General features: G+C 39.6%; 1 protein-coding gene across 1 annotated transcript in view; it reads left to right on the forward strand.

Annotated features, from left to right (window-relative positions):
* DHX35 (DEAH (Asp-Glu-Ala-His) box polypeptide 35) overlaps positions 1–9,336 on the forward strand; it is a gene marked incomplete at its 5' end in the record, with an annotated part of 28,343 nt that overhangs the window by 2,522 nt on the left and 16,485 nt on the right. Inside the window, 8 exons of the mRNA XM_010154155.1 lie at positions 1,359–1,463; positions 2,721–2,782; positions 3,373–3,442; positions 3,979–4,038; positions 6,045–6,157; positions 6,499–6,595; positions 7,672–7,830; positions 9,107–9,317. Of these exons, the coding sequence (XP_010152457.1) occupies positions 1,359–1,463; positions 2,721–2,782; positions 3,373–3,442; positions 3,979–4,038; positions 6,045–6,157; positions 6,499–6,595; positions 7,672–7,830; positions 9,107–9,317 (877 nt within the window). The remainder of the gene's footprint in view (positions 1–1,358; positions 1,464–2,720; positions 2,783–3,372; positions 3,443–3,978; positions 4,039–6,044; positions 6,158–6,498; positions 6,596–7,671; positions 7,831–9,106; positions 9,318–9,336) is intronic.

Here is a 9,336-nt window from a genome sequence, read left to right on the forward strand (position 1 = left end):
GGAGCCTCCTCTTTTCCAGGCTGAACAAGCCCAACTCTCTCAGCCTTTTATCATAGCAGAGGGGCTCCAGCCCTCTGAACATCTTCGTGGCCTCCTCTGGACTCACTCCAACTGGTTTATATCCTTCTGGTGTTCAGGGTTCCACAGCTGGACGCAGCACTCCAGGTGGGGTCTCACAAGAGCAGAGTACAGGGGCAGAATCACCTCGACCTGCTGGCCACACTTCTGATGCAGCCCAGAATTCAAGCTTTGTCTTGAACTGGAAGTGACCTTTCCTTTTAATTGATATGCTTATCTGCTTTTCCGTCTAGAGTATGGGGGTTGTCAGAAGTGAAGATAGATAGTTGCAGAGTCATAAGGAATAGGTTAGAAATTCTTGTACTTCTGCTTGCACTACCTGCCCAGACTGACAACAAACCTGAATGCTTGGGCTGAAAGTGGTGGGGTGGTAAGATTCCAAGTGAAATCATGAATTCAGTGCCTGTAGGTATGTCTTAGAATGACACTCAAATGACCGAAAGTAGATTGCTGTTGGACTTCTGCTAGGACTAATGTTTGTATTGTGGAGTTTTGTGTTGTCTTGTTCCTTGCTAAAACCATGCCTGATAATACCTAATATTCTGTAGGGTAAGTCTGAATAACTCTGGATTTTTAGCTGAAGGAGCTGTTGGGTTAAAACTGGCCCAGGGTGGTACTGTTCCAAAGATTGTTGCTTCTTTTAATTATTCTGCCAGTTCTCTGTCTATTTTCTGAATAGAACTTTCTGTATTATGAAAAGTACAGTAGCATCTTTACTTAAAAAAGAAGCCTGAGGAAGTTCAGGGACAGAGCAGCTTAATGGGTAACGTTTTCCTGCATGCCGTATACCTCTATTCTCTCCCTTTTTGCATGCCAGCTGTCTTCTTGAATGGCATGCCTGCAATTGCTGCTCCTTCCCCAGCATTGTGACTGGTTGAGTGGCTGCCTTTGTAGATCTGTCGGGGTACTTCCCACAGAAAGGTACCTCAGTAGCTTTCCTGAGTAGAAACAGTGTGAAACGAATTTATTAAGTTAAAGTAGAACATGTTACCACTTGTATGTTCAGTAGGTGCTGTTATGTCATACAAAATTTTGTGTTTGGATGAGAACAAATAATTCTTTGGGAGCAATAGCTCTGTTCCTGTTTGATGCCAGTTTATGGACAAAATAATGATACAGTGAAGTGTGCTGTGAGCTGCCTCCTGTTCATAAGCATCTCTTATAATTCTTCGGGAGCAATAGCTCTGTGCCTGTTTGATGCCAGTTTTCTATGGACAAAATAATGATACAGTGAAGTGTGCTGTGAGCTGCCTCCTGTTCATAAGCATCTCTTTTCTCAGGTTGCAGGCCGAGTTGCTGATGAAAGAGGTGCAGTGTTGGGGCATGAGGTTGGATATTGTATTCGGTTTGATGACTGCACGGATCCACAGGCTACAAGAATTAAGGTGAAACATGAATAGTGTGTGAGTATGTGGTTGCTCTGAAAGGGTTAGCTGAAACTCTCAAGTGCTTTTGGAAAATTAATGAGACCCTTGTGATGCCCAGTAAAGGGAGTAGATAGAATTTCAGTTTTCCCGGTGGGTACCTCAAAAGTGTGCTTGAAATAGCTAGCCAAACCTTACTAAAACGGGTACATGTTCTACTCTGCTAGTCTGGCAGCCACTGCTATAAAACTGAAGGAGCTTTTCAAGGTAGGTACAGTGCTAGTGTGACGTGATGCGTCACTCAGTCGTAGCGAGAGGCGGCAGTGAATCACAGCTGAACTATCCTCACCACCCTAAAAATAGTTTTTGATTAAAAGCGCAGATAAAACATAAGATGAGCAGGCTAAGTGAGGGTGATTTTGATGGGGATTAAATAGCAAGTGTTGCAGCTGTTCCGTGAGCAATGTTAATGTTGCTTGTGTTGCTGCAGATGAGAGTTTGCTGTAGTTATGCTGGAATAGCAATGATGCTGAGTGAGACAATTTGTTTCTTGATTTCTTTTTTTTTTTTTTTTCCTGAGGCCAGTAGCCCTCTTAAAGTGAAAGAAACGGAGAGGTTTGGTCATTAAATGCAGCTGAATTTTTTTGTTTGTTTGTTTTGAGTGTAATGATTAATGATTTGGGGTTGGAAATTTGGAGGTTTTTACCTTGCACACCAGTTCAGGACCACAGTTGGAGGCCCAGGTCAAACTACTGTTTGAAGGCTACATAAATCTGGGGGGTTTCCACGGGCCAGCAGAAAGAAAGCATTAAATGAAAACGTTGCATTTTGTTGAAATGTTAAGGTTTGTGTTGTGGTCAAAGTGTGTGATAGATCTTGAGTGGCCTGCTTTGAGAGGGTCAAGATTGGATTGACACACAGGACGTTACAGCTGGAGCAGATTCAGCCATGTTGCAGAGAGCAGTGAAGAAACTTCTGTTACTGTGTTCCAGTGCTGCCAGTCTGGTATTTTTTTCAGTAAAAATTGACATGACTAGTTTGAAAATAGTCAGTACTGATTAAAAAACAATCGCTCTACTTATCTCTGGGTTATCACTCAGAAATACATATTTGGCTTCCATAGCTAAAAAATGATCACTTTAATAGATCATTAGAAAATTCAAGGAAAAGAAAAATGTAGGCAAAAGCATAGAAAATCATCATTAACGAATCACATGGGTAATCAAGACTACACTGCCTCGTAGGGGTGTTTTATTTTCTCTTTGCATTCCCTTTTAGTTTCTAACTGATGGTATGCTGGTGAGGGAGATGATGGCTGATCCTTTATTAACAAGATACAGGTAAGGAATCTTGGAATGAATGCTTGCTGAAGTGCCATTTGGTAAACAACTGCCCTTTTTTAGGCTGCAACGTGAAATTATTTTAGGAGTTTGATTTTATGCTGTAAAGACTGTTAGAAAATCAGTTGATGCTTGCAGTACCAAACCTGGCAGAATTTGGTGCTGTGGTTTTGGAACAAAACCTAAATGGGTTCGTGGAGTATGAATTGTTTCATTTACTAGTTTTCAATTCACTTTTTCTTTCTGATGCTAATCAAATTAAAATTAAAAAATCAACAACAAACATGGGACATTGTGGTATCCAGAAAACTTGTGTAGTATAATAAAGGTAGACCTTTTTTTCTTCCACCCCTTTCAAACAGCCAGCCTGAATAAACAACAGTATGTATGTACCACGTGGTGTTATCTACATTCTTCTTCCTGCTTCATCGCTGTGCTTTTTTTAACTTCCACAGTTTTCTAAGTGGATGTAAATAATAATAGCCCAGCAGCCGATTTCAAATAACTGTATTTCCAGAAGACAGGAAGACACCGATTCTAGTGTCAGTCAAACTATTTCTGATACCTTTATCTTTCTGCTTTATTCACAGTGTCCTCATGCTGGATGAAGCCCATGAAAGGACTCTCTATACAGATATTGCCATTGGCTTGCTAAAGAAGGTTATTATTTTTTAATGTTCTCTGTAACCATTTTCATTTTAATCCTTTTGTTAAATGACGGCTGCTTAATGAACTCGTTTGAGAGGGGTGACTTCTAGTTCCTCAGTTATCCTATAGTATGTTGTACATACCCAACTATTTACTTTAGATATCTGACACTCAGGATCCTCTACTTCCTTCCCCCAGCGCTGATATTTCTCCTTAGATGGTGTTAGCAAAAAGGTAGTCTTCAATCTGCTGCTGCTGATCGTGTGAAGTGATCTGATAGGGGGTGGTTGTTGCTTTTCAGCCTACGAAAGATCTGACTCCCATCAGTAAAAGGAAGTAAACTGTAATGATTACAGACTGAATGCCCTTCAAATGAGTATATAAACTCCAAACAGTCACTGTGTTAGATCTGTGGGAGGATGTGGGTGTTTCAGTTCATCAGCTGTCTTGTATTTTTAAAGTTACTGGTAATCTGGATGCTCTAAAACTTGTTTCTAGCCTTCTATCTCAGAAAAGATGTTTTACTCTGGATGTTCTTGGTCTCCTAGGTTCAAAAGAAGCGTGGGGATCTTCGACTGATTGTGGCTTCAGCCACCTTGGATGCAGAGGTAGAGCTCACAGATTTGGTTTGAAATGAAGTGACCTTAAGTGGCAGCTCCGCTTCCATTTATATGCACCTTATCCTCTGTGCTGCTTGCTTCTTGTGAAGCATTAATTCTGTTTGAGTGATGAAGCAGAGAGGAAGGAGTGCAGGACAAAAATCTGCTGTAGCGAGGTTGCTGGTAGCATTTTGTGGTAGCAGACTTTTCTTGGAAGTGAATTTAAATATGCATCTGCTTTTCATCTATTTATGCCTTTTTTCCTGTTATTGGTATTGTTGTATAAAAAGATGTTCTCTTGGCTTAATCTAGTAAGAGACTGGTTTAGGTCTGTTTTGCTGATAGCAATAATTTGAGACAAGCATAGACCAGTAAAAGTAAATGATAAATGAGTAGATTTCATTTCAGTGAGCTCTCACCAGTTCCCTGATTGACTTGTGCCCTTGGAAACTTAAATAACTTTCTAAAAACATCCTTAATTGAATTTTGAGTAGGAACAGAAGAAACGCTCTCCTAGATCAGAGCAGTGTTTCATCCAGCCCGGTCTTCTGTCTGTAGCAGCAGCAACGGGAGATGCTGTTTAGGGAGAGCACGTGAGCCTGTCCACCTGCTGTGGGTCTGTTCTCTTTGAGCTGCTTCAGCATCTGCCGTGGTTGTAGTAGAGGTATTAAGTAGTATGCTCCTGCTCTTTGCTCCTCGTTTGTGTTTATGGACCTGTTGTTTGTTAGTTTGTCTTTGAATCTGCTTGATGAAGCTGTAAGTCTCCAGGACATCATGTGAGAGCAATTTTCAGAAGCTGGCCACCTGCTATTTAATGAAGTACTTCATTTAATTTCTTTTAAACCTGCTAGTTTCACCAAGGACCTTCTAGTTCTAATAGTGTGGGATTTGTTTGTTTAAAAAAAAAAACCCAAATAAACCACAAAACCAGTTTTACATTTACTTTATCTGTCGTCTTTGATTCTGTAAACCCCAGCTGTGTGCCTTCTCAACCTTCTGCTCCCCAGGCAGAGCCCCTGGCTGTTCAGTTTCTCCTCATAAGGAGCTACTCATCTCCTTTATCATGTTCACTGCTTTTCTCTGTACTTTTCCCAACTCCACTGGATCCTTCATGAGATATGGTGGTGAGAGCTTGAACTGGCTATACTGAAATATGCCTTAGTGCCAGATAACTTAGGCCATCAATCTTGATAGTATGTTGTGCTTGACTGCTGTGCATTCTGTATGTTATGTGAGATAACATTACAACATTTTGCCTTTGCAAAATCTTAACTGCCAGAAAACACATCTCAATAACTTATTTCTACATTAACAGTAAGTTAATACCAGCACAATTATTGGTATGATGGTATGACTGTGTTTAAATACATAAAGTTTATGGTATCTCTGTAATGGTTATAAAAGTTGAGATGGGTTATTTAAGTTCTTAATGTTCATTCTTTTGCTATTACGTATTTAAAATGGCAAGAAATGTAAATTTATGGAGGTGAGTCACAACACATTGATCACATAAATCAGCCAAACTTTGCTGTTACAAAGTGAGATGCTGGTGTTCAGCGAGATATGCTGGTGAGATGCTGGTGTTCAGTAAATTTACTTACTCATCCAAAAATGGATGAGAATATGCAAATGCTACCCAAAACTTTTAGGACTGATCATTTCAAAGTTCTTCTTAGCTTTGAGTTTGCTACTGCTACTGATCTAGTAAAAAGTTTATGTATCTGCTTTTGCCAAGTGTATTGGCTGATGTAATTAATTTTATTACCTTTTTTCAATCTTTGTGTCTCAAAGTAATAAACATGGAAGACAGTGTGTCTGTGCTAAGTGCCTGCATCCCAGATAGAAGACAACAAAATCAAACTTTAAAATTTTTAAATAGGAGCTTTATCAAAAGTGTAAAATTTATGAAGAAAACATCCAAGCACTAGTAATTTAACTTTGTCATGCCTGTAGGTTTCTCTCCCAATTCTTCAAAGTATCAAGCTGAAAGTGTTTTTGTTTTTATTTTAATGTAGAAATTCAGGGATTTCTTTAATCAAAACGATACGGGTGACCCCAGCAAAGACACAAGTGTGATCCTAACTGTCGAGGGGAGAACATTTCCAGTGGACATCTTTTACATACAGAGGTGTGTTGCTCTTTGATCTTGTCAGTGGTGATTTGGAGAGTGTGCAACTGTGGAATCCTGTTGTTTAGGTTAGAGCTCAGAAATTCCCAGACCAATGGTAATGAGGTTGAACATTCAATTTGGGAAACATTTGGATATTGCTTATAGCAGCAGACATGTTTTTAGGCTTGCTGTGGTGTAAAGGGGACAAATGAATTGCTGAAGGTTGTTTCTCAAGGTTGCATCATGAACCAAATGTGGTGTGGCTGATACAGTGTCCAAAATATCTGCTCATCCCTTGTGGAAGTGAGGAATCTGGACTTATTTTCTGCTAATGTCTCTGCTGTTTTCTCTCCCTGTAGTCCTGTTCCAGACTATATAAAATCAACTGTGGAAACTGCAATGAAAATTCACCAGATGGAGAATGATGGCGATATACTGGTATTTTTAACTGGCCAGGTAGAGACATAAGCTTTTTTTTTTTGTTTTACAGTGCTGTATTGTGGGTTTTGTGAAACCACCTCAGTCTCCTGCTTTCCTTAGCTGTGCTTACTTTAATCTCATTAAAGATGAGAAATATTTCTTCACTGATGGGAACAGAATTAGGCTAGTCTGAAAGACTTTTAGAAAATGTAATTATGGTCTGGATTTCTTAAAGCTAGTGACGGATGATAGTTTTTCTCGTTTAATGCTGTATGTTTTCAGCCTGTTAATAAGTGGAACAGTGTGTGGTTGTTTTGGTGCTAGTCAGTCCTACAAAGCTGACAGTGAGTCATCATTAATAATTAAGGCAAATGGAATTTACATTTGTTAGACTTAACATCCCAAGTCTTTGACAGAAAAGCAAATTGCTGTGAGACAAAAATTTACGAATTTCTTCTGCTTTATTTATGCCTGTCAGCTCACTTTGCAGCTGAGAAGAGTAAACGGGAGGTACCTTATAAATTTTCTAGTGAGGAGCTACCTTCAAGAGCTTCAATAGCATCTTGCATATTTTCAGAATAACTTCTGGATTTGACTTAGAATAAATTGGGCATCTGACAAGGCTGTGCCTGAACATTGTGTTGTCTCTGTTTTTTAACAGTGAGATGCCAGAGTTGATCTCTGAGATTAAATGTGAAGTTGAGCAATAAGCATTATTACTGTTACTGTGTCATTCCTGATCAAGACCCACAGCATTCTACACCATCAAAATATCTTGGCCTCCCAGTCTGCTCTCACGAAGTTGAGATACGTGGGAAAATACACCTGCTTCCTCCTGAACTTTGTTCAGTCCTTTCCTTGGGGTTTTTCTCATGTATTTGTGACATGCTCTCAAATAACAATGAACATAACTATTTACATGTATATTTATTATGAATAGCAATTTATACAGGAATATTACAGAACTGAGGGAGCTAGTGAAAAGATCCTGGAGTCTGAACAGCTAAAATTATATTGGGATTATTCTGGTGTATTTTTTGTATATAGGTGACAGCTACGTGATGTTAAAGTGAAACCTCTCTCATGCTGTTCCTGTCTTGCTCTGGCTGTAGGAGGAAGTGGAGACTGTTGTTTCTATGCTCATAGAACAGGCTCGGGCCCTTTCTCGCACTGGAATGAAAAAGCACCTCCGTGTTCTCCCTATGTATGCTGGGCTGCCTTCTCCGGACCAAATGAAAGTGTTTGAGAGAGTTTCTCACAGTGTCAGGAAGGTAAGGCTGTTGTGTATGTCTCAATTTCTACCACCCACAGGTGGTATATCTCATGTCCACATCATGAGACTATTGCAAACACATACCAAGGGGGACTTTCTGCACCTCCTAATGTCAGTTCTCAGATTATGAACCGAGAAAGAATATGTTCTGGCTTCTGTTTTATCTTTGATCAGTCCTAGACATGTCAGTTCTCCCTCTCCTGTCTAGCTCATCAACTTCGCAATTTTTAAGGGTCTTTGTACAACCTTGTGTTTGTCTATATCCGGTTGCAGCTTCTTAAGCTCTGAAGTCCTCTACTTTCACCTGGTATTATTTCTTTTTGTGCTCTAAATGTCTATAGCTATTTTCCATCAGTAATGGAAAAATTAGTGACAGAGTGGGTAAGTGATGTATTTTCACCTAAGAAACAAGTCAAAACTTGCTTGGTTTTAGTAGAAAAAAATTTTGGTTTGACTTCTGTGAGTCTTGTTCGGATATTTAATGTCACAGAACTATATAATTGCTCATGATTAATTCTTTCTGTGTAGGCAGAGCCTGTGTTGTGACTGAGATAAGCTGACAGAATTACGTAGGGGTGACTTCTTATAATGCTTGTGTCTACTGGAATCTAACAAGTCAATTAATGAATTTATAAAAATTGTTTATACTCAAGAATGTCAAGCATAAACACTTAACTCCAGGATATGACATTAGTCAATTAACTTACAAGATTTACCTTTTTAATTTCAGGTGAAATAAGGATTAGATATCCCTCTGTCACCTGGGAACAATTATTTTTTAATATTTTAGGTCCTATACATAAGATATCTCTGCTGGAATACTGAACATGGAATGCTTAATCAACTCTGTTCCCCTTCTATTCCCTGCCTCACTCCAGTGTTACAAGTAACAGCTCAACATAACTGAGAAGCAGAAAGAAAATATTTTTAGTCCCCTACATAAGAACGCTTGATTTACAGTCAGTTAATGGTTTTCTATGCAAACACTGCCAATGATTTTTCTCTGCAAACACTGCCAAGTTCTACTTTTCTGAAGAGAGAATAAATTTGAATGAGAAAGTGGTTGTGAAGCTGTAAAAACTGGGCTTATTTCAAGCTGACAAGCTCTTTCTGCTGCATGTATTTTAGCCTTTTGTACTCCAGAGTGTGTTTACTGAAACTGTCATACCTGAGATCTTTCAAGTGGCTTGTGTTTGAGTCCTGGTGCACGGATGCTGGGGCTTGATGGTGTGATTGAGACTGGGGAGTTCACAGTATCCTCATTGTGTCTGTAGGTGATAGTAGCCACCAACGTTGCGGAGACCTCCATCACAATTCACGGAATTGCATTTGTAATTGATTGTGGTTTTGTGAAGCTTCGGGCCTATAACCCCAAAACAGCCATCGAATGCCTTGTGGTGGTACCGGTGTCTAAAGCGTCGGCTAATCAGAGAGCAGGGCGTGCAGGCCGGAACCGCTCCGGAAAATGTTACAGACTGTATACAGGTCAGTAATTTGATGTGTA

This window comes from Eurypyga helias, unplaced genomic scaffold, assembly GCF_000690775.1.
Source record: "Eurypyga helias isolate BGI_N326 unplaced genomic scaffold, ASM69077v1 scaffold30556, whole genome shotgun sequence".
NCBI lineage: Eukaryota > Metazoa > Chordata > Aves > Eurypygiformes > Eurypygidae > Eurypyga > Eurypyga helias.